Genomic DNA, 26362 nt, shown 5'->3' on the forward strand with positions numbered 1-26362 from the left:
GCCTACCATCTGTGAAGTCGGAGGGGTAAAAAGGGAGTCTGCGACACACGTCCTCGTAAATCCCTCGACCGGCTCTGAAGAAGTCTTTACACTGCAGAGCAGAGGGAGAGAGAGACACACAAGACAAGCTCTACTGAATTTTCATTTCACGCTGTGTGTATCCACATGGCTGCCGCTCAATTATCCACAGCCATTCACAATAAATACATTTATGAACAATATGCAGTGCAACGGTGCAAATCTTTATTATGGCAAAATCTTTCCCCAACCAAAATGTAGGGTGACAGTTTAGAGACCGCATCTACTGCCCAGGAGACATGATCCCAATTCAGTGAAAGAAATAAAAGTTGTATTTGTCAAACGGTTATGAGCAAACTACCCAATACCCAATGCATTTCATTTTGGGGGAGGATTTTACATTTGTCTTTTAGGCACATACTGCAGCTGCTGCTTTTATCGAGAGCAGTTTGAGAGCGAGTGCTGCCGCAGAATGTGCTTCCTTCTCCGACATTACAAGCAACAATCTGTTAAGAGTGCCAGGGTCAAAGCCAGAGCAACCCCGATAACACAACACACACCTGTAACAAACACTTCTGCACTTACCATAGCAAATGGCTGGACCGTGGGGCAATGAGAAAAATAGGGACATTTATTAGAAGGATAGTCAGTGTGGAGGTGTCTATGATGTGAATTCTTGAATATGAAATGTCTATCTGCAATTGTCTGTGGTGGTCCTACTAGAACATAATGTGTGTTGTTAATAGTAAGACAAACATGTATCAAATGCAACTTTTTTCAGTTAAAGGACGCATGTCGAACCATCATCCTGCTGAGACATTTTGTGTTGAGTCAAACGACAGTTTAACTTTACAATTTACGACGCGAAGGTTTCTAAAATGAGTGACTTTATTGAGAAAAGTTTCAAAAAATACAAATGACTCACAAACCTGATATTATAGACCTTTTGGGTTGAAATGTTGTTTGTTTAATTAATACACCGTGGGAGCTTTTTTCGTTTTTTTTGTTTTTTTTGGCTTTTATCCAGCGCCTGTCGAAATTCACTCGGATGTGCGTGCATTACGCATAACTGCTTTTTATTGAGAAAATCCCTTGAATAAGCCATTCCTACACAGGCACCCTCTTATTAAGAGTGTTGTCAGTTTCTGGCACAACAAAGTGCTTTTACCTCGATGTAAACATCCTGGAACGCTTAAACAAAAGATTCTAGTTTGTTTCCTGTGAGAAAGCAGGGCTTTTTTTTATGAAGCCGCGAAAGGCTTGTTCAACAAGAGCTGCTCATCCATTAAACCCCATATTTGTAGTTAAATACTTTACTATAACCAAGGGAATGTGTATAAGCGTGGGTGTGCAATGTGTGAGTTTGCACAAACAAACGTACCTGGTCCTGCATGCACGACGTGCTATTGGTGTACTCTGTATTGTGTGAGCATTTTTCATCGCATGTGTGTGCGTGTGTGCGTGTGTGCGTGCGTGCGTGCGTGCGTGCGTGCGTGTGTGTGTGTGTGCGCTTGGCCCCCAGCCAGCCCTTGGCTCTGGTTTGATAAACAAAAGTCTCATAGAGGAATTAACGTCCACCTGTTTGCCATTCCCTGAGAACGGGTGATAGTATGAGGGAGAAAAACAACACCACAACAACAATAGAGCTGTGAAGGTAATAAACGGTGCTGAGATATGATGTGGGTGGTCTCTGGTCTGAGCTGCCATGAAGAGCTGGGCATTCGTCTTAATTCTGCCACACTTTCTCACCCTTCTCCACTTCTTTCTTTCAGTCGAGCGTTTCAATTACATGCCTTTTCTTCCTTTTGCCTTCTCTCTCTTTCAGCACCCTTCGCTCAGCTTGTTTCTCTATTTGGTCCCTGTCGCAGTCTCTCTCCGCCCCTCTCTCTTTCTCCCTTAGGCCTAGAATTATTGAATGCTTTAACCAGTGAAAAATAGCAGATATACAAGCTCACAGCGCGGCACCGAGTGCCGCGCTGCGAGCTTGTAGATCTGCTATTTTTGAAAAAGTCGTGAAAATGTGTGCAAATCTTTGAATATATGTGTTTTCAAAGCGAACGTTTGTAACTCAAATTTTGCTTCTGGGTGTGTCCCTGGAACTAAATGTTTTGAGATGGGGGGTCTGTGGCCAAATAAATATAATTTTGGGGGTCCTTCACATGAAAAGGTTTGAGAACCACTGACATAGTAGTCTCTCAAGAACAGCCCCAGTTAAGTGAAAAGGACCTTTTCTTTGACAATGGCTAGCCAGATTGCAGACATGGAAGTTTTTCAAAAAATCTTAGAAGGATTCAAAAGACACTTAAAGAATCGGGTCAAAATTCAAATTTTCACGATTTTTCAAAAATAGCAGATCTACAATCTCGCAGCGCGGCCGGCACTCGGTGCCGCACTGTGAGCTTGTATATCTGCTGTTTTTCAATAGTTAAAACACAAAATAATGATACACAATAATGTGTACCCATTCTAAATGGGTTAATTCTTTCTGTGTATGTTTTTCCGCCTCTCTAGTGAGCATTTTTCACTCACTGATGCAATGCTACAATGCAGTGATGACTTTGACCGCAAATTTTGATTTAGTCACAGTCTTCTGAATAAAAATGCGATTCCTATCAAGGCTGACACAATAGTGTGCATGCGAGTCAGATGAGCGACCCATGCACACTCCTCAGTACCACCGACAGACGTGATACTGCACACACAGCATGTGCCGGGCGTTCTACAACTGATTTACAGCCGTAGACGCTAATCAACCGCCCGACGTTGGCGAGGGCTGACACGGCATTAATCCTCGCCTCTACGCCCCCCCCTCCCCCACATCTTCACTCATAGCCTTTCACCCTCTACAACCTCTCTCTTCCCCTGTTCCCCCACAATCTGAATAATGTGTAAGGGAGGGTTCAGTCAGGCCCGGATCTACCATATGGGCACTTCGGGCACGTGCCCAGGGGCCCCTGGGCATCAAGGGCCCTCCAAGGTGGTAAAAAAAAAAAAAAAAAAAAAAAAAAAAAGTTTAATCTGAATGAAATAAATGATGTCCACCAAAACAAATGCTGTGAGAATGCTGCTGAAAAGTGCCGATTGTGTGTTAAGTACAATGTACAATATTTCATGGGTTAGGGTTAACTGATTAAAACTCCGCCGGGCCGCGCTGTGACAACTGCTGCTGCAGATGTTATATTGGACCTACATGCCTACATATGCCTACAAAAACATTTTTCGCGCACACGGGGCCCCCCTTGGTGCTTCAGTGCCCAGGGGCCCTCTGAGGTGTTAATCCAGCCCTGGGTTCAGTATTTAGAACCCAGTATTTAGGGTGCGGAGGTGGCTCAGGGGTAGAGTGGATGCTTGACAACCGGAAGGTTCCCGGTGAAGTGTCCTTGAGCAAGACGCTGAACGCTTGCATGGTTTCCTCTGCCATCGGTGCGAACGGCTGGATGTATAATGCACAATCTCTGTAAAGCACCTTGGATAGAGGCACTATATAAACACACATTTACCATTTAGAATGAGGGGTCACAGGAGAAGTCATGATCTCTCTTTTCAGCTGCAACGATTGTCCTTTGGGATGAGCGTGTCAAAGTGGGGGGTCTACTATTATAGATTTTGTGCCAGCGAGCTACTTGAAACATACGATGGATAAATCCCACAGTTAACGTCAATATGAAGCAGGTTGGTAGGCTGTCGCTACTGCCAGGGGCGTCACAAGGGGGAGGAAAGTGGGACTGAGTTACTAGGTAGGGCCCAAGGTGGAGGGGCCCTAGTAACTTTAGCTATTGAAAAATAGCAGATCTACAAGCTCACAGCGCAGCTTGTAGATCTACTATTTTTTAAAAGTCATGAAAATGTGTGCAAATCTTTGAATACCGGTATATGTATTTTTTTTACTTTGTAACTCAAATTTTGCTTCTGGGGGGTCCCTGGAACTAAATATTTTGAGATGGAGGTCTGTCGCCAAATACATGTCATGGGGATCCTCGACATGAAAAAGTTTGAGCACCACTGACATGGAAACATGTAGGTTTCTTGCACACATTTTCACAATTTTTCAAAAATAGCAGATCTACAAGCTCGCAACGCGGCACTCGGTGCCGCGCTGTGAGCTTGTATATCTGCTATTTTTCAATAGTTAACATTCATGGGGGGCCCGCAGTGAATCCTTGTACCCAGGGCCCAGAATTTGGTGTGACGCCCCTGGCTACTGCACAACCAATTAATCCACTCTGAGAACTGCTGACAGTCACTTTGAAAAATAACACTGCTGAAGTCTTTTATAAGTTACAATTATGTACAATAAATTGTCAAAAAAAACTCACACAAATCCATACACATTATATCTGGACTCAGATGTTAATATTCCATCCCAATAATTGACTTCCAAAGTTTGCCGACCCTGTGTACCCAAGCCGACCAGTGGAGCCCAACCAGAGGAGCACACATTTCTAGCTCATTATCCCAGGAGCCACCGGACCAAAGGCTAAATGTAGAGAGAAATGTAGAGAGACAGACAAGGACGTGATGAAACAGAAAGGGAGTGAGTCTGCAGCCCTGGCAGCATAAAGCAGTCCTCTTAGTTGCTGCTTTCTCCATGAAGTCCAGTCATGATGAAAGTAGTCAGGGGAAGAGCTGGGTTGCTTATGGCAGTACAGCCGAGTCAAACAGATGGTACAGCTGCAAGCTAGCTTTGGCTGTAAGGTACAACTTTCCTTCTGCTAAATCTCTAGCGTTAAACTGTGTACATACGAATAATTTGCGGAAACATTTGAAGATCCACAGATGTATTTATTTTTTTGCCTACGGTTCTCAAACTAGAGAACAGATGGTAATGTGTTTTACAGGGGACTAAAGCTATGGTTAAAACTGTGCTCAAATAAATAGACTGTTTTCCGACTGCATGGTTATTTGATTGATTATGTCTGTTTTCCGTTGTTTCACAAGCTAATGTATTGGGTCAGATATTGGTGATGATAGTTCATTATCAGTAGTATATACATATTCTTCTTTTTTAACTTGATTGGGTTTTAAACTAGTATTATTGTATTTTAGAAAAGCCTACTGTGGGGGCGCCCGCTGGCCACATAGGCATGGATGCCTGGTGGCGTTGCCGGTTTGATTCCCGATCCGGGCGACCTTTGCCACGTGTCACTCCCCATCTCTCCCCCCATTTCCTGTCAGTCTACTGTCCTATCAATAAAGGCAAAAAGCCAAAAAAAAACAACTAATCTTTAAAAAAAAAGAAAAGCCTCCAGTGGAGTGTAAGTTCGTCGAAGCTGAGGAAGAGCCATGTGGCTCGAAATATTAGTAAACAAAAACCTAGTCTTTGGGAGCAGCAAAAATCGGTGTGCGGACTCTTATTTCTTATTAATAAATAAACATAACATAAAGAAGCTGATAAATAAAGGTCAAGTAGTGCTGCGACGAGGGGATCCGCTTTCTTTAAACTCCCCCCTCTGAAAGATGAGAGGGAGAAGCTGCTGGAAAGACGATTGCCAAAATGTTGAGGGGTCCAATTCCCCATGAAGTGCATGTCTGTCTCAACCTCATTAGTGGAACACTGACCACACATCCCGCTTTCTTCTGGTTGCCAAGATTTCTTACGCCTATCGAGTGCCAACTGGTTGGTCATTAAGCCTGTACTCAGGGTTAGAGGGTTAGGGTCTGCTTTCTATTCTGACAGTCATAATCTCTTCTGGGGGGTAAAATAACATAATAATCTATCTACTACGTACTGACTACTTTTAATTTATCCCCCCAATGTTTTAAGTAAATGTATTTACAGGATGTGTATTTTCCTGTATATTTAGGTTCCTGAAATCACTTGTCAATATGTGTTCATATTCACACATAGAAACTTCCGATGTGTCTAATAAAAACAGTGTTATATAGCTGCTGTGGCCATCCATGCGGCATCCCTTACGCACTACGTTGTATTTCAAGTTAAATTGTTTTGGTGTTTATGGCTTGGGCAATACTATAGCGTATACAGCCTGTCAACTGTGAGTTCACATTTTTATTGTTTCTCGGCAGAGAGTAATTAAAAAAAGACATAGGCTAAATATTCTCTGTATGAATTGAAATGTGTTAGTAGTATATTTTCGCATTTAGGCTGGAAAATTCGAAAAATTCTTATATGCACATGTAGTACAGTATACTGTAGTACCTTCCCACTGCATCCCCAAGAGAAGCTTCCCTGTATTCAGGATTCTATATCTAGTATTATGTCCAGGGTGAAAACTAAAACCGTTTTTTTTTGGACAGCTGAAGTGTCCGTAGGGGGGGAAACAAGTGAGGTGAGCGAGGTCAGTGAAACAAATGTACAAAATCCCACACACTGTCTTCACTTGTACCTACCTACACTCCTACAGTACATGTGAAGACAGTGTCTGATTCTATTATTACAGCTACAGCTACAGTAACTGCTTCTAAATGTTCATTATCAGGGATATCTGCTTAATTCTATCCTACATGCATTAGGTGGGGATTTTTTCCTTTCCGGTATGCTGTTGAGGATATTTATGCAAACCACTGTCCCATCTGCTATAGCTGTGAAGACTGAGTGGAACTCATGATCACATTATCTAACTGACTGAATTTGGATATTAGAATAAACTTAGTTAGGGCTCTTCAGGTCTTTTATTTTAGTCTCTCTCTCTCTCTCTCTCTCTCTCTCTCTCTCTCTCTCTCTCTCTCTCTCTCTCTCTCTCTCTCTCTCTCTCTCTCCAGACTGCCATATCCAGCCCAAGAAACCATAGAATTTTTTGGGGAAAAAAATAGAATGTACTTCTTAAAATAAATGTATCATGCCTGTTGCTAAGGTATGGCAACATGACTGGTGTCTTGCACGCGCAAGACACCAGTCATGTTGCCATACCTTAGCTTTTTCTGAACTGACTCCACTGCCTGTTTCCTCCCTCTTTCTCTTCCTGTTTTCATCCTCTCTCTCTCTCTCTCTCTCTCTCTCTCTCTCTCTCTCTCTCTCTCTCTCTCTCTCTCTCTCTGACAGGACTGTGAGAGATGTGTGGTCATTTCCCCGCTGAGGCGGCCCTGGTGGTGGATGATGCAGATTGATTAGGGAGGGAGAATGGATGGAGGAGAGGAGAGGAGAGGAGAGGAGAGGAGAGGAGAGGAGAGGAGAGGAGAGCCAGGCATGTGAGGAACAGCAGCGCGGGTGGTGGTGTTGGTAGTGCGTGCGTGCGTGTGTGTGTGTGTGTGTGTGTGTGTGCGTGCGTGCGTGCGTGTGTATGTGTGTGGTTCTGCTGGTACACGGTTAAACATATCGTCGTTGTCGGGTGGAAACCTTGTATGTCCAAAAGCGTTCGTTTTGTATTTATCATTTTAAACAATGATTGAAACTAAAAAAACAGCCGATCTACAAGCACACAACGCCTCGCACCGCGAGGCGTTGTGTGCTTGTAGATCGGCTGTTTTCACTACTTTTGTGCAACGGCCTTGTATGATGAAGCAGGGCTTTACTTTGTGAAAGAATGTACACATTTGAAACTTGGAGATACGAGGTTTCTGCCCGACAGTGACAATATACATATACATGCAAATAAAACACTATACATTTAGCACTGATTAACCAAAATAATATAACTTAATTATCAGAAATGTGTATATAATTATAGCAGTGTCAGTTTCTCAAAGCAGCTGCCGGCGGTTCTCAGACTGTATTTCACATATTAATTAGTCCTAGAGTTGCTTGGTTCCGATGTACGCTGCTCTTTCCAACCATGCGTAGGGCAGACGTGTGGCACTAGCAGTGACTGTTGAAACACCCTGCTCACGTTCTGAGCCTGAGGGTGATGATTTATGTATCAAAATAATATAACCAATGGTGCTTCAAATATATAAATATTAAGTGGTAAAGGCAGCTTTGTATTCTACATATGAATACAAAGTGGTCCTCAAACTGTTAGATGAAATATGCTGCTTGTTTTTTTAAATTGTAAGGTCTGAGGAGTGACACTATAATAACGTTTTCTATCTATCTATCTAACCCCAGTTTAGTTTCTTAAAAAAATAAATGTATGTTGTTTCTCAACATACATACCAAATATAGTTTGCATTTACTATAATTATTTGGGGAAGCACGCACGCACACCAGAGTCCTGCATGGGTCCGATTCTGACAACCCGCGCCCGCCCCACCCGTCACTAATCAGATCCACGGACCGACCCGCGATTATACAAACGTCTAAACCAGACCCGCCCCACCGGTCAAAAAAACTGAACTGTTGCCCACCCGTCTACCCGTGAATACATGCAGTAAAGTGAATAGCCTACAGCCGTGCGTGCATGCTTCCAAATAGCGTCGCACTCGATCGTCCCCGCACGCCGTCCTCAGTGTTTGCGAGGCAATATTCAGTATTTACATAAAGGCCAGGCCGGCTGACACTCTTAATCATTTTAGATAGCCTTTTAAACCGCCCTTGCTATGATGAGAACATGGGCTAATGCAATTCATGCAGCAGTGAAGAACATCCGTGTTACTTTGTTTACATGCATGCTGTGGTTGTGTCTCTGTGTTGTGTGTGTCCTGCTGCTCACTGTGTGCGCTCCCGTGACGTGACGTTGTTTAGGCTTAAACAGTGCTGTATGCATGCCGTGGTTGTGGCCGAAACAAATTTTCACAATAAAATGTCGCCCGCTCGTGTTTAGTCCCGCACCGTCCGTCCCCATAGCAAATTTACAGTAAATTTAAGACAATATTATTGCCTTAATTTCCCTGATTAGATTTTAAGACCCTTTAAGACTTTTTAAGAAGCTTCCCATGGGAACTATGACGAAGGAATGAAGCACAGATGGGATTTTGGAGGGGGAGAATGAGAGAGCGAAGAATAGAGAGAAAGGGAGGTGAAACGGAAAGAGGTAGAAAAATTACTTATCACAAAAATCAGCATGGTTATCAGTTGATAGTTGATACTCTTTGGGTCTATTTGCGAAAGTAAATACGTGTCCTGGGTTCAGAGTGGTAGTACATACAGTAAATGTCATTGAAGTTACAGCCAAGGAAGAACTTATTTACTTAGGGTGCACATTAGACAACACACTATCTGGAGAGAGTATTGCACTGCAAGAAGATCTCTAAGGTTAATCAAAAGGTATTCTAGCTGAGAATAACCACTTCAATACACGATAGAAGTGCTCTTGAAATATTGGCAGGGGCACTTGTTCAATGTCATTTGGATCACACCTGCACACCCAGGTACACTAGCATCCCTAAGATCATTAAAAAGAAGCCGCAGACCTCTCTCTTTATAAATTAGATACGCCGATACTCCATCCCAGAACACATCTTGTCCTTGCTCATTTTGATTAGCCTCGAGTGGCTCAGAGTGGAGGAGAGAGTGTCACGTGTTAAAGTGTGCATGGGGCACAAACAGGAATGTAGACCATGTGCAGGAGTCATCGCCATGCTGGCTTGTGGTGGACATCAGGGGCGTCACAAGGGGTAGGAAAGTGGGACTGAGTTACGAGGGCCCAAAGTGGTGGAGGGGCCCTTAATTATTTTATACTTTAGCTATTGAAAAATAGCAGATATACAAGCTCACAGCGCGGCACCGAGTGCCGCGCTGCGAGCTTGTAGATCTGCTATTTTTTGAAAAGTCGTGAAAATGTGTGCTAAATCTTTGAATATATGTATTTTTTTAAGCGAACATTTGTAACTCAAACTTTGCTTCTGGGGGGTACCTGGAACTCAATATTTTGAGATGGGGTTCCGTGGCCAAATACATACCATTTTGGGGGTTCCTTCTCGTGAAAAGGTTTGAGCTCCACTGACATAGAAACATAGGTTTTTTCCAAAAACCTCAGAAGGATTTGAAATATTCCAAGATTTTCATGATCTTTCAAAAATAGCAGATCTACAAGCTCGCAGCGCGGCACTCGGTGCCGCGCTGTGAGCTTGTATATCTGCTATTTTTCAACAGTTAAAGCACAGGGGCCCCGCAGTGAATCCTTGTACCCAGGGCCCAGAATTTGGTGTGACGCCCCTGGTGGACAGTTTTGTCAAAATCAAATTTTTGCCATGGATATGCAAAATGGGTGGACAATAATATCACCAGAAACAGTCACCTGAATGACCATAAGATCTGTAACTCTGAGAGTGTACAAATGGAAGCAAATGGACCCGCAAATAAAACATTTAGAGAAACACTAGAGGACTCGACGTGCCATAGTGTCACATAGTAAATCAGTGTCATACATATTCTGAAGAAAACATGAAGATTTGACATTCAGTTATTGGGTCTTATGATCAAAATAAGAGAACGTTATAAAGCTGTGTAAAAAAGAAAATAAAAAATTGGCCACAGACAAGACCAAGTCTTTGCCACAGACAAACATTTTATAAAAAAAACAAAGTGGGAGCTCCAATGCAACGATAATCTGTATTTTAAAGGACTAGGGCTGTAAAGATTAAACAATACGATTACATCATTCACTACCCCTGGATAGATCAAAATCGGTCCACTGAAGCTAGTATAAGCTGCTGAGTAGGACTCTGGTTACTTTGAAAACAATAATGACTGCCTCTCGGTCACCATTTCATCCTTTTGACAGATATGTGCAAATGTGTGTACATTTTTGGCAATAAAAACATCAATCGTAAAAACAGTACAGGCAGGCATATGAGAGAGAGAGAGAGAGAGAGAGAGAGAGAGAGAGAGAGAGAGAGAGAGAGAGAGAGAGAGAGAGAGAGAGAGAGAGAGATGGTGAAGACCTTGAAAGGAGTATTCACACACACAGGGGCGTCACACCAAACTCTGGGCCCTGGGTACAAAGATTCACTGCGGGGCCCCCCATGAATGTTAACTATTGAAAAATAGCAGACATACAAGCTCACAGCGCGGCACCGAGCTTGTAGATCTGCTATTTTTGAAAAATTGTGAAAAATTTGTGCAAGAAACTTATGTTTCTATGTCAGTGGTGCTCAAACGTTGTATTTGGCCACAGACCCCCATCTCAAAATATTTTGTTCCAGGGACCCCCCCCAGAAGCAAAATTTGAGTTACAAATGTTCGCTTAAAAAATACATATTCAAAGATTTGCACACATTTTCACGACTTTTCAAAAAATAGCAGATCTATAAGCTCGCAGCGCGGCACTCGGTGCCGCGCTGTGAGCTTGTATATCTGCTATTCTTCAATAGATAAAGTTATTAGGGCCCTGGTAACTCAGTCCCACTTTCCTACCCCTTGTGACGCCCCTGCACACACATACACACAAACACACACATGCACGCAACACACACACACACACACACACACACACACACACACACACGCACACAATTCCCCACCTTCAGTGGTTTGTGTCCGCGGGGGTCCGTCTCCTCCTCCTCGACGGCGGTGGGCTTCTGGTTGGCGGCGGTGAGCTGGTGTCTCTGGAACACCAGGGCCTCCTTGAACTCCTCCTGGGTCTTGGTCTCCAGGAGCTTCTGCCTGAAGGTGATGTCTGAGAACATGGTGGCAAACGTCCTGCCCAGCTCCATGGCCGTCTTGGTGCTTTTCTGTCAGCGAGGAAGAGGAGGAGAGTCCTTATTTCGTTAAAGAGGTGGTGCCATGGTTTTAGACTTTTTCTGTTTTGTATGTGTGTCTATGGAGTTAAAATTACTCTAATGGACCCCCAGGTGTGGTTATAATGTGCAGATTTGTTTTCCCTGTGTATTTTTGGTTACTTCCTGAAAGCTGTAAGCCTCTGTGTCAAAAGGCCCAGTCGAAAAGCACAGATTAAATGACATCATAAACTCATCCCCTCCCCTTTTATCATACACCCAACACTGTGGGTGTGGCTAACTTCAGCTGGGTCACCACCCACCTGTGTAGCCACATAAAAACCCAATTGTAACACTTTCTGTCTACTTTAAATCATCAATCATGGCACCCCATCTTTAAAGGTGATACACCATGCATTTAAAAAGTATTTATGTCATATTGTTTATGTCCCAAAAACGTTTTTCAAAAGGTTTGAGGCTAAATTACCACTCCTGAATAGAGAGCCTCTCTCATTTTTGAATGGCTCTCAGAGCATTTCAGCTGCAGTACCACCTTTGGCCTGAACTGCGCCACCCCCCCCCCAAAATCCTTTTGAAAAAAATGTTTTGATTTTTTTTTGTGTGATGACGTCACAATCGGCAGATGACGTCACAATCGGCAGCAAATCTGGACAGCCTGTTTTGAGAACCCGTGGGATACTTTTAACCTTCGCCTTCTCAAAACCAGAGAAAGACACATCGGTCAGAAATGGGACTTTGTGAGGATAGAAGGTGCTAGTGGGACCCCAAAAAAAGTCACAGTCAATTTAGACCCCCCCCCCCCCTAAAGGAACACACAGAGTCCCTGGAATCCACTTTGAGAACAGCTGTGTTAAAGTATGTTTACTCAAAAACACAAATAGGAAAAACAGACATAGAAATACTGCATTCTTGTTGTCCGGTATGCCTCCGGTTTACGGTAAATCCATGTCTCTCCAGATATGATACACCACGAAGTGGAGACTTTGAAGGGATTTAATAAAAAGTTGTTGAGTGTATACTTGGCTCACTATTGATGTTGTTTGTGAGTTCACAGTACCATAGAACCTTTTTTTTTAAAGATTTGTTTTGGGCTTTTCTATTAGAGTCCAGTGAAGACAGTCAGGAAAGAGGGAGAGAAAAACGATTTACCTACTGTATATATTTTTTTGCACGGTTTCTTTTTTTTTTTTGTGTCTGACCATATCTACTGCATAGTACTGTGTTCTATCCGTCTGTCATTCAATGTTATATGAGATACTTCAGTGGTTTCCTGTGTAAATAAGCCAAGTGCTTTCCTAGGATCTCCTTTTAGTTGACCTTGTACCAGTGAACTGTACTGTCATGAAACTGAACTTCTATGCAAACTTCTAATAAAGTCTTCAATCAATCAATCAATCAATCAATCAATCAATCAATCAATCAATCAATCAATCAATCAATCAATCAATCCAATCGGGTGTATGTACAAGATATAACAAAATTGCCTCCAGGTGTTCCTAATATATCACCTTCAGGCGACTATGACGTGGACACCAAGTCATAGTGACCTTCAGGTTGACCATCAAAATCTTCAATGTGTGTGAAAATATCAGTGGTGGAAAAAGTACTCAAATATTTTACTTAAGTAAAAACACTGCAATGTAGACATACTCTGTCAGAAGTAAAAGTCCGGAATTCAAAATGTACTTGAGTAAAAGTACAAAGGTATTGGTATCAAAATGTACTCATTAGGCAGAATGTGACCCATTTCACAAGTTTTCAAATGTAAAAATTGTATAAAATTATTTTGAAAATAGCAGATCTACAAGATCACAATGCCTTAATCACAGGGCCTCGTGATAACACTCTCTTTGCAAATCTCTTTTGATAGTGTATTGCTCAGAATTAGAATAGCTACAGTGGCAATAAAGCCAAAGTGCAGTAACTACTAACAAAAATCTGACTGAAAAACAGGGTTAAAAGTGATATTACACTGATTGTGTATATCTGTTCTTGAGGTAATCGTTTATCCCCCAAAATTACGAAGGCTAATTTGAACTTTGAGTTAGACAAATACGTCGGTGTGTCCAAAAACGTAGGACATTGTTAGCACAGTCTGGCAGACTATGACACACAAACCTTTCATGAGATGTGTTAATCACCACCAGACATAATTCCTGCTCTTCAGCAGGATGTACAAGGTATTATGCTACATTTCCACGTCGGAAATGTTTACAGTTAAATTAAGCTTGACAGTAAGCCCACAACGGAGTCGGCTAATCCGTCAGTATAATTTACCTTGCTTACTGAGCAGGGAAATCCAATAAGCCACAGTAAACTCTTGAGGCTATGAGGCTAGAGGCTAGACTTAAAATAAGCCACGATTGTCCTTTATGGAATACTTCCTAAACCGTACAGTTGAAACTTAGCTCCTCTACAAAGGTACCAGTGTCCAGCTGCGTTTAACACCGGTTTTGACACAAACTGAACAGTACATTCAGGGGTAATTTCCTCTTTTACAATTTAAGCCATATTACAGTAGGATGATCGGACAATGTGTACTGTTTGGTGGATTGGGAGGGGGCTGTTTGAGCTCTGTCAACAACCACACATCTGTCATAGCTAACGTTGTCGCACGTCACAAACTGTGACAGCGCGACGATAAAGGCTTGCTTGGCAGCCTGGCAGGGCTGCTCGGTTAACCAGGTGGCGAAACGGCAAACACAGTCAGTTTGGTGCCTAACAGTAACAGCTGTGGCAAACAGAAATGCTAAAGCCCATAAGCTGCACAAAGAGGAAGTGGGGGCTGAATCTTAGTCGGCGCTGATAGCAGGGAGCAGGAAGCTTTTGCAGGAAGGCCAGAGGCCAGCAGAGGCCTTGCTTATACTCTCGCTCATAGATAAAGTTTGTTATGAGGACACGCATAAAGGACACCTAATGTGCATTGCTCTATGGTAGGGGTCTTCAACGTTTTCAGGCCAAGGACCCCTTAGTTGAGAGAGAGATGAAGCAGGGACCCCCAGATTCCATATAGTTTCATCGTTTGGATTCATGTCAATTTGTGTTATCAGATATGTTACCACTTGAACCATCAATACTTAATAAACTTGACCTTTCACTCTGTACTTAGTCTGCTCTTTTCCCCCTCTACACCAAACCTCTTTGCCGAAAATAGCCGATCTACAAGCTCACAATGCCTTGCAGCGTGAGGCGTTGTGAGCTTGCAGATCAGCTATTTCTGGCTAAAGTTCTCAGAATATGGACGCTAGGGTTCATTCAAGTGGTTAATATAAAAAAGGAGAAAAAAGGTTTCTATCACACGAAGATTTGAAGGACCCCCTGTAGTAACTCTGAGGACCCCCTGTTGAAGACCCCTGCTCTATGGGCCCACACTCAGAAGAAACTGTGTACTTTGGTAGGAGTATGCACTGAAGTTCTTATAGCCCAATGGGTGGATATGGCCAGTGTTTACAGACAATTGGGGGGGGTGACCAAAAGGTTGCCTCTACGATTTCCTACACAAATGGATAAAGACTAATTTAGTCTAAGCCAGTGGTTCTCAAGCCTTTTCAGGCCGCGACCCTCCAAAATAATCATATTTGAACTGGTGACCTCCCCAGGAATTCAATTTAGTTTGACTCGGTTCCACAGATCAATATTGTGAAAATAGTCGTGCTCACATTCACAATATTTGCTTCTTTCTTATATTATACGGAGTTGGAACAACAGATGGTCAAGAGGCGGAGAAAACGCACCTTTAAGCTGGTTGCACACTGCTGCGTTTTTCGTTGGGAAAAACGTTTTTCAGGGCAAGGAGAGAGAGAGAGAGATAGAGAGAGCAAGGGACAGAGTGGTGCGCGAAACGGGCGGCAGTGTGCAAACGAGACTGACATAACGTGAGTTTGATTTTTTTATTTGCGTGCTCCGAAATTCACTCCGATATTCGGCCCGAAAAACGCAGCAGTGTGCAACCACCTTAACTCCGCCCTGCACGCCAATCTACCTGGCTCCATTTATACCTGCCTAAACCATCCAGAAGCCCCTATGCCAGGGGTCTTCAACAAGGGGGTCCGGGACCCCTAGGGGGTCCTCAGAGTTACTACAGGGGGTCCTCCAAATCTTTGTGTGATACTTTTTTTTCTCCTTTTTTTATTAACCACTTGAACCCTAGCGTCCATATTCGGAGAACTTTAGCCAAAAATAGCAGATCTACAAGCTCACAACGCCTCGCGCTGCAAAGCGTTGTGAGCTTGTAGCTCGTCTATTTTCGGCAAAGAGGTTTGGTGTAGAGGGGAAAAAGAGCAGACTAAGTACAGAGTGAAAGGTCAAGTTTATTAAGTTTTCATGGTACAAGTGGTTAAATATCTGAAAACACAAATTGACATGAATCCAAAATACACTGATGATTGTGCTGTCAAACGATGGAACTATGGAATATATTAACAGGTTGTGGGGGTCCCTGCTTCATCTCTCTATCAATTAAGGGGTCCTTGACCTTGGCCTGAAAACATTGAAGACCCCTGCCCTATGCTTTTCACAATCCCTCCTCCACCCCATTCACCTCTACAGCTGCTCTTCTCTTTCACCCTCTCTCTCCCACGTCTCAGGTGCCGTGCCGACGACGCAATGCGACCTCCTCCCCAAAGACTCCAAGGTCAACAACCCTCCCCGGAAACCCACGTCCCCTCCCTCCCTCCATTATTTCAATAAAAAGTCCTTAACATTCCACAATGTTGTACTTCTTCGATTAGTGAATTGACAATTTCTCCAATGCTTGACCAGTTTTTGTTGTATAGTTTGTTGATTACTTTTGATGTCAGTAATGTCCTTTATAACTACTTTTCTAATCCTCAACTCTGCATTACTTTATCTGCTCTACCGTAGATTATAAACAGCCCTTTTTAACCATTTTAAAAACATTTAATGAACCCATTGAAATACTTTTAGTAGTGTCCCAAACATAATGTTCTGTTTAATTTTCCAACTGGTTACTGATGCAGTTGGCTGATGTAAATTCCATTTTACATTTATGTATAAGTAATACTAACATAATAACACACAACAGGAATAGGCAAATTAGACATATATCGCTTGCACACCTTGAAAGGTCCAATATAACCAAGAAATGTTTTACCTGGTGACTGAAACGCATTTTCTGCTTCAAAATAGCTTTGCAGTGCAAACCCTCTAAAAGGCTGTATGAGCCATAATATGTATTATTACTCTTGCCAAAAAGTGACTTCAGCTCCTATAGTAGGTACTTGGTCACTGTAATGTATTTGCTGCATCAGAATGGCTTGGTTTCATTCTCGACGGAATATAACAGTGGTTATACCTGTAAAAGGCCATATATTGGTCTGATTGGGTAATAATGTAGGAAATATGACCCCCAAGAAGAATGAAACCAAGCCATTTTGATGTAGCAAATACCTTCCAATGACCAGGTAGGAGCAGCAATCACTATCGGGCAGGAGGAAAACAGGTATGCTATCTGTAAGGGAGAAAGTATCACTGCGCGGTCGTTATCAAGAAATAAAGGTCCCGACAAGATGATAATTATCAGCCTGAAGGTACCTTTATTTCTCGATAACGACCAAGCAGCGAAGCTGTATCCCTCTTATCACATGGCTATGTTTAGCCATGTAATAAGAGGGATAACATTTATAAGTTGACTCGAAACTAAAAACAAAACAAAGTATTTCCTTGTTTAGACTGCTGAAAGTGTTCCACAAGTGTTGCGCTGGGCTTCCCCCCAGCGCAACGTGGGTTGCCTTGGAAAACCCTTGGAAAAAAGTGCTGATCAAATAGAATCCATTTTCTGATACTGTGTCATCCATTTCTCGCTTCAAAAATTCTTGAGAGAAACGTTTAGTTGTACGCTTTGTTTACATGGCTGTCGTTTTGGATACGGCACTAAATTCACACAGTGCAGCCTGAGTGCAGCAGGTGTTCGGAGCTTTTGATTAGGCAGCGGTCCGTTAGAGAGCGGAGCGGTCATTATACAGATATAATTCACCGCTGATTTCAGCGATTGACCAATCAGAATCAAGCATTCAACCAAGCCGTGTAATAAACAGGTATAACCACTGGTATATTTTGCGCACAACACCATAATAGAGTGTCTGCTAAATGCCTAAATTGTAATTGCAATGTGAGCACTGACTGGCATGGGAGAGGCAATCATACTGCCACTCTAATTGTACTGTATGAAGCAATCAGACCTAATGTGAAAGCAGCCTAATGAAGAAGACCACATAGTTGGCATCACGAATGTTTAATGTTTTTGGGGGGGCAAGCTGTTTTTGAAGGAAATAAATGGCCCAGTTTTTAAATATTTTGTGTGTTTCTGCCTTATTAGTGTGGTTGCCCCACAGGGCAACACTATCGTTATTGGTGTTTTTTCTCATCATCTGATGCAACTTTTCTCTCGAAGGGTTTTCCCATTGGATGGCGTGTCCGAGGTACTCATCACGATGCCTTGATGTCATCCTTTTCCGCCTCTCTGATTGGCTCCCCATTAGAGTCAACGGCAGCCACACTTGCAATTTCCAATTGCATCTTTCTAGTTTATTTGTTTAGATAGTACAGTAGAGTGACAGTCTCAAGTCAGCAAGTATGGAAGAAGAGGAAGTCCACACTGTTCTTTGGAACAGTGTGCAGACTTCCTCTTCTTCCATGGTGTGTATTCTTGGTTCGGCACCTGTAAATTCATTGAGATGCGTGCGTGCTTCCCTCTTGCTGCATGTCAGCAAGTGACCCGCCGTCAGGCTCGGGAATCAAACCCAGGACACTTTGTCAGGCAGCAGAGCCTATGTGGCATAAGCACTTTAATCACTCGGCTATCGCCACGCTAACCGTTGTCTGACTTTTAACTGAATACAAAATCAGGGGTTTTGCTGTAAACTAACAGTGTATTATTGCAGAGTATGACATTCCCTGATTACAGTGGTGTAAAGTACTTTTCTTAAGTACTACAGTTTTGAGGTATTTTTGTACTTTACTTATTTAAGTATTTGAATTTTCCAATTTCCAATACTTTTACTTCTACTCCACTACATCTCCGATCCAAATATTCTACTTTCACACATCTACATTTATTTGAAAATTTTACAAACAGATATCTCCATATATGGGCATAAGTTGTATACATACATAAACCACTTTAGCCCTATTTTATACCTGAAAATAGCTGATCTACAAGATCACATCGCGATGCGACGCGTTGTGAGCTTGTAGATCTGCTATTTTCAAACATTTTGCACTTTTACATTTTGATAGCAATACTTTTGTACTTTTACTCAAGTACATTTTGAATGTTGGACTTTTACTTGTAACAGTACATCTACCGGTACATTGCAGTATTGATACATCTACTTAAAGGAGTGGTGACACCGGCCGAAATGTAACATTATGGTACAGTAGGTCACGTGGTCTTTGTTGAAACGGTTTGGAAAGGGGGTGGAGCTCAAAGTATGCAGTACAATCAACAGCCTATTCTCTGACTGTGTTGCTGCCGACACGCCCATACAGCTACTGTAGCTGTATGGGCGTGTCGGCAGCATCATTTGATTGGATAATTTAACATGGGGGTACATGACATCATTAAAAAAAAATGCTAATTTGATAGCCATAATTAGCTGTTTTGGCCGTGTCACGCCCCCTTTAAGTAAAGAATGTGAGTACATTTTCCACCACTGCGTAAAGTAAGTTATGGCAGCCCCCCCCCCCCCCCCCCCAAAAAAAAACACACAGACACAATAGATTGCATACATCTGCCAGCCAGAGGAATTCCTGGTATCATTATCATCATCATGCCTTCTTCTAAGAATTCTCTCTCTTCCTCCAGCAAATAGACCGTCACCATCACAGAGCAAGTGGAGTCACAGCAATGCATTACTGTTTACTCGCGGCCAAGATTAATGCCTTGCAGAATGCCATTAGTGGTCGGCTGTAAGGGGCACTGGCACCGTTACGGAGGAGCACAAACACAATGGAAAGTTCATAGCAAGGAAAAACACAGAGAGAGAGAGAGCGAGAGAGAGAGAGAGAGAGAGAGAGAGAGAGAGAGAGAGAGAGAGAGAGAAACCACGCAAACAAGCACAAAGCAGGTAGTTAGATGTGGACTTGTTGATTACCGGGGTCACTTGCCCCCGCGGTGGGGCTGAGGTTTGATGCTAGTGCGGTTGGTGAGATTGGTGTGCGTGTGTGTGTGTGTGTGTGTGTGTGTGTGTGTGTGTGTGTGTGTGTGTGTGTGTGTGTGTGTGTGTGTGTGTGTGCGTGCGCGCGCTTGCATACATGCGTGCATGTGTGTGTGTGCACTTGAATGCATGTGTGCGTGTGTGTGCGTGTGTGTGTGCGTGTACGTGGGTGTTCCTGTGGCTTTATCTGTGTGCACATGTTTCTGTCAGTACGTACACAAATGTTTTCCCATGTACATGTGTTTGTCGAATGTATGCATGAGAGTGGCATGTGTATCTGCACGTGAGTGTGCATGTGTGTGTACATGAATACAGTAAGTGCATCTGAGTTTGAGTGTGTAAGAGAGAGGCTTCTTGCACATGAGATTTCATGAGTTTCTGTGTTTCCATCTGTGTGTGTCTATGTGTGAGCTTGCACGTATGTATATCTACATACGTGGTGCGGGTGCATGTGTGTTGGGATCTGGGCGCAGGATAAAGAGTTTCTGCAGTGGTTTGATGGCAAGTATAAAGGGCTTCTGTTGTTCTCAAGAGGCTGTTGGGGGATTTGTTGTGCCATTCTAAAGCGACTAAGAAATCAATAAGTCAGCACACAGCTAATTCGGTCCCAGTATTTACTGCATAATTATCATCGCTTTCGGATGGAAACCTTGCGCGTCCAAAATCGTTACTTTTCAGGAAATGGGAAAATGAAGTTCCAATGCAGCCAAAGCAGTTATTCGGTCACTAGCTCTTACTTTATTGCTTGACATTAGTTCAATATTTATACAAAAAGAACGGGGAAAAAAAGAAAAACACACAGACACACACTCACTTGAAACTATTTCAAAAACAGCAAAGATCTACAGTTTAAAGGAGTAGTTCACCCCCCAAATGACTTTTTTTCTATTGATTACTCACCCCATTGAGACTTGAGTTCAATAATATTTTTTTGTATTTATTCCTTAGACAAAAAATATAGTATATTTACTCCCATTGATTTCGGATGGGGACCCAAATGGATTCGGGTCCCCATCCGGAATCAATGGGGGTACATTTATTGTAATCAAATTATTGTCTTTGGAATGCAACAAAAAACAAAAAATATGATTGAACTCGAGTCTCCATGGGGTGAGTAATCAATAGAGAAAAAGTCATTTTGGGGGGTGAACTGAGAGGTTATCTGTCAGCTAGTTTGCTAATTTCATGTGGCACTGTAGTATGATGAAATAGGGCATTCATTTACGGAAAGAAATATGGAGAGAAGGTTTTTGCTGCGACGCAATGCGACGCATTGTGAACTTCTAGATATGCTATTTTCAAAAGATGTTTGCACATTTGAAAACTTGAAATGAAATGACTTGAATGAACTAAAAAGGGGCACACTCCACGGAACACATTTTGTTGTAGGTGCACAAAAAGTTTAATGTTAAACTTTTCTTTTTTCTTTTTTTCTTTTAATAAATAATTTTACTATATATATATTTTTTATAATTGATTAAATTGATTAGTTTGATGAACTGCAGCTCTTTAACTGTGAGTAGCGAGCCCCCCTTGTTTTAATGATTTCATCAACTTTGCATATTTCTTCCTCTGAATCCGTTATAAAAGACCCACATTTTTAGAGGCCGTATCACGAGAACACAGAACCTTTTTAGGAGAAGATAGAGGTGTGAGTGGTACAGATTAGATGACAAATGTTATCCCTGTTAGAACACACTAGGTTTCCTTGACAACCTTGTTCAGCCTGTCCTCAACTGCACCTACAGTATGTTCTGTCCAGACTAGAGAAAGATGCTTCCTTTGCAGTAAGAGTTTTAAAAGAAGAAGAATAAAAGATTGTGTGGTCTTTAAAGTAGATAGCCTCGTGAACGAACCAGCCTCTCCCGGAAATATACAATTATAAAATGTATTTACGAATGAAAACTTTGATTTCTGGAGGAGGCTATAAAGTAGAGACGTACTGTACGGTATACTGTGTATTATTAAAATAAACAATGACAGCCTGATTCTATAATAAAACTGGAAAACTTTACAGAAACTACCAAGTGACCATTTAAAAGCACAATTAATCATAAACCAACAATCAGAAACGTAGGAGTAGTATTCGACCCGTCACTATCCTTCACACACCACATAAAAAGCATCACAAAATCTGCCTTCTTCCACCTACGCAACTTAGCTAGAATCCACCCAATTTTATCACTTCCAGACTCTGAAAGCCTGGTCCACGCTTTCATCACATCTAGATTAGACTACTGTAATGCACTTTTCTCTGGACTACCATTAACAGCAACAAATGGCCTCAGGCTAGTTCAAAAACGCTGCAGCCAAAATTACCAGGATCTCACAATACTTTACATTATTATTTCACAATATAATACTGTATTCTGAATATTACTGTGTAATCACACCATCCTCTGTGATAACACAACGAATGACTGTACTCTAAATTGTTATCAGGATTACACAACACTTTACAATATATCTCACAATAAAATATTGTGTTCAGAATGTTATTGTGATATCACAACAAATGACTTGAACCGCGCTGCATTGTGGGATTTCATTTCAAATTTTCATCCATTGTGAGAGGGAGAAGCAGTGAACTGATGGTGAAGATGGAATTATGAAATTATTTTCAATTCAAAGGAGCTTTCAGAAGTCGTGTGAAGTTCATAACAGTGCTCTGCTAAGGTAAGTCAGTTTTCTCTCCTCCACCTTATAGTTGTGCTATCAGTCTTGCTCCAGCAAATTGTGTGCAGCACTGCCGCCGAAGTTTTTCATGTCTGTAATAACATTTTAAATGTGTGTTTCCCTCACACACCGTTATAAGTAACTAAATAACAGATATACAAGCTCACAGCGGCGGCACTCGGTGCCGCGCTGTGAGCTTGTAAGCCAAGCCGGTGTGTGTGTGGTTTGTGCCGCTCACAGGCTCACGTCCATGGGGCTTTAGTGTTATGTAAGTCGGCTACGCAATGTTCGCCGACCGACGCGCGGGGAGCTCTCCCGCGACGCACGAGTTACGCGGGTCCATTGTGTGGTTTCGGTGTGGACACAGGCTCACGTCAGCGGGGCTTAGTGTCATATGTTGGCTGCTTACTAGCGGTAGGGAACGTTCGCCCCGCCGGTTCAATACAGCCGACGCGCGGGGAAGAATGCGGGTCCATTTGGTTCCTATCATTTAGCTGTGGACCACCTGGAACTTCATCACCCAGACGCGATAATGACCGGACACCACTTTGAGAACCACAGACAATCCTTGTGTCAGTTGTTGTATCCTTACGCGTTACGCCGGGTCCATTTGGTTCTCAACTATATCAATGATAATATTTGCACCGCGGGGGAGGTTTTATGCTCCAGTGTGGCTAAAAGTTGCTGTTGTAAAAGCAACCGATCCACAACACAAGCCAAGCGTCACGACACAGGAGTCTGTAGATCATTGGTTTTCAAAGTGGGGTCCGGGACCCCTCAGGAGTCCTTCAGGGAGTTCCAGAGGGTCCCTGGCTAAATGATAACAGGTCCATTTGTTCTATTTGTACATTCTGAGAGTTAAATTAACATATATCATCTCAGAGATAGAAATGCCATTAAATGGGTGTCCTGGGGGTCCTTGAAATTAAAATGGAATCACTACAGAGCCTTAAAAATCTTCTCTTATGGGGGTCCCTGGCGTGTATATCTTTTCAAATGGACGTCCACTGGCAGATAAGTGTTAAATTGGGGTTTGTTGACGTGAAAAAGTTTGAGAACCACTGCTGTAGTTGGTCTATATTCGACGGGTGACACCATCAGATTAATGATTGATTATTAGCATACCTGACGTTGTGCTGTCCACTGCAGTAGGAGCATAAATTCAATTTCTGTCAGAAATCCCATCATAAGTATAATGTCCTTAAATCCTTATGCATGGATTACATCTATATATTTAATTGCCTACATTAAAACTTTGTTTTGACTTTGTTGGAATCTCCTCGCCCCTCCCCTTTTCTCCACATGTGAGACATTATGGTCATTAGGGTGACATAGGGTGATTTTTTCCCCCTTAATATCATAATGTAAGCATACCTAGCATACCTAATAATGTAAGTCAGAAAATACTGGAATGTGTTTGAATAGAGATTTTATTTTTTATCTTCATCAAATAATATTAAAGTAAAATAAACTGAACATTTTGGAAAGATTTTTTTTTTTTAATGTACCAAAACAGTACATGCCACAGAGTGATACACCACTCTGTGGGCATAAATAAATTGTGTGTGTGTGTGTGTGTGGATTGTGGAATGCATTTAGCATTTCACCTCTTAACAATATCACACGATGGGTATCTCTGTTCAGGTGATACAATGAAACCTTGGGCCTGGAAGGATGCTGTCCATTGAAGAACAAGTATGTCTGCAGTATCCTGAGGATTGCACGTGCACTCTGGAGTTTATCCAAAGGTATTATACTTATAGGCTAATGAAAATTAATTATACTGAATTTAACATTGTTAATAGAATTTGGCATAGAATAATACAAAGTAGATCTAATGTGATTGACAAATTGATTGAGGTTCTAGATAAGGTTTAGGAGGTCCTGGAGAGAGTTTGGTGTCAGCTTGAGATCTCTTGGGCATGGTCATTGAGGTGGTTGTTGTCTTGTCTTATTTATTTTACAGGCGTGTGCCGCAGCCGCCGATGCGCAGAGGACAGAGAAATTACCAAGCACCCCCTGCTTGATTGTTCAAGGTACTGTTGATATCTGGATTTTATATTATAATCTACATGATCATAAGCTACTTTTCACATAAGCTGATCAGTGTCTTGATCTACAGCAGTGGTTCTCAAACCTTTTCGTGTCAAGGACCCCCGAATTGACAAGCCAGTAGACCCCATTTGAAAAGCAATGCCAGGGACCCCCATAAGAGAAGATTAGGCTACAGACCCCCCATTTAATAGCATATCAATCTCTGAGACCCCAATCTACAGTATATTGTAAAATCTATGTTAATTTAATTCTGAGTGTACAAATGGGAACACAATTGACATGTTAGGGTCCATTTGGTTCTGAGTTACATACCCAATAAGGGTCCATTTAGTTCCTAATTATCATTTAGCTGGGGACCCCCTAGAACTCCCTCAAGGACCCCTGGGGGTCCCCAGACGATTCATCAACCTGGTTGTAAAAATAGTGTAAGTAAAGTGACTAAATCTGGCTTATATTTCTGTCTTACCTTCAAAAACCCTTCAAAATCCCAGACAAAAAAAACATTGCTGAATCTGACCCTAATTTGAGAATTGTCCTAAATGCCCGTTAAATCAAAATAAAGTGAGTTGTGTCACAGTTTGTGATGTTGCTGATCATTGAAATTCTACTCTTGTTCAATTAGCATTTCACCTCTACAATATCACATAATGGGTATCTCTGTTCAGGTGATTTAATGAAGTCTATGGCCTGGATGCTGTCCATTGAAGAACAAGTGGTGATGGGACAACACGATGGGATCATTATTGGATAGCTGTGGTTTTCGCGATCTACTACAACTTCAATCTGCTCCTGAGGATGGTGTGTACTGAAACATTATACTGGATTGCTTGCAACATTGATACTTGAATGTTACTTACTCTCAGTACTACTTTCTTTCTGTGGTGTGTAGGGCAGGGGTTTTCAAAGTGGGTAACGGGGCACCCTGGGGTGCTGCGACGGCAGTCCAGGGGTGCCGCGAGATCATTTGATAATATTTGGAATGTATTTATTTGGACAAATATTTAGTGTCATTTAAGTACAGCTCTAACCAAAATGGCTATTATCGCAACGTTATCCTCTCAACATAATCACTTTTCACTAGTTTAGTACATTTTATGGATGATAAATACAAAACTAACGGTTTTGGACAAGGTTTCCACCCGACAACGTAGATATGCTATAAATATAAGGTGCTGGGAGTGAAAATTATAATGTAGGGGTGCTTCGGATTAAAAAGATATTTATGGGGTACCCTGAGACAAAAAAGTTTGGGAACCCCTGGTGTAGCGTTTACTTAAGGGAAAGGGGAACCGCTGCATGTGCCTTGTATAAACGATGCAATATATATCTATGTGAAACTAAAAGTTGTTGTCTTGTCTTATTGTTTACAGGTGCTTCGTGGGAGAGAGGCTCCAAATCGAAGAAGCGTGGCGGTATCAACCCACACGTGAGCACACTTTTGAGACAACTTGTGGACTTTGAATGGTCGATGGTATTCAGGACTCCAATATGAGACACACTCATACGCATTTGAGAAAACTTGTGGACTTTGAATGGTCGATGGCATTCAGGACTCCAATATGAGACACACTCATACGTGTTTCAGATGCCCTACTCTTGTTTGTCCAACTCCACCAGCCATTATTCTTATCTGGATATGTAAAATTGCCAATATTCTTTGCCGATGCCCTTTCACTTTTGTCTCTTCTGTCTCGGCCTGCATGTTAGCAAGGTGCATACTGTAATCATTAGGTAGCTTTGTTTTTAACACTGCTGTGTTGCCTTATACCTTCAGGACTTATGTGACTGAGTGCAATGTTGAGGTGTACTTCACATACTTCGTGCCTGCTGAAGTGTGTTCATATAACACACAGGAGGGTTGCCAGAGAGAACCAGTCTCCATTTCTCCCCAAGTTGTGAAGGCAACCTCCATTTGTGTT

The 26362-nt window shown here is 42.2% G+C and overlaps 1 protein-coding gene across 1 annotated transcript in view; it reads right to left on the minus strand.

The window, feature by feature from the left end:
- slc4a11 (solute carrier family 4 member 11) overlaps window positions 1-26362 on the minus strand; it is a 227040-nt gene that overhangs the window by 47571 nt on the left and 153107 nt on the right. Inside the window, exons 8-9 of the mRNA XM_080751219.1 lie at window positions 11320-11529; window positions 7-91 (exon numbers count right to left, since the gene is read on the minus strand). Of these exons, the coding sequence (XP_080607345.1) occupies window positions 7-91; window positions 11320-11529 (295 nt within the window). The remainder of the gene's footprint in view (window positions 1-6; window positions 92-11319; window positions 11530-26362) is intronic.

This window comes from Nannobrachium achirus (assembly GCF_963921795.1).
Source record: "Nannobrachium achirus genome assembly, chromosome: 20".
Lineage (NCBI taxonomy): Eukaryota > Metazoa > Chordata > Actinopteri > Myctophiformes > Myctophidae > Nannobrachium > Nannobrachium achirus.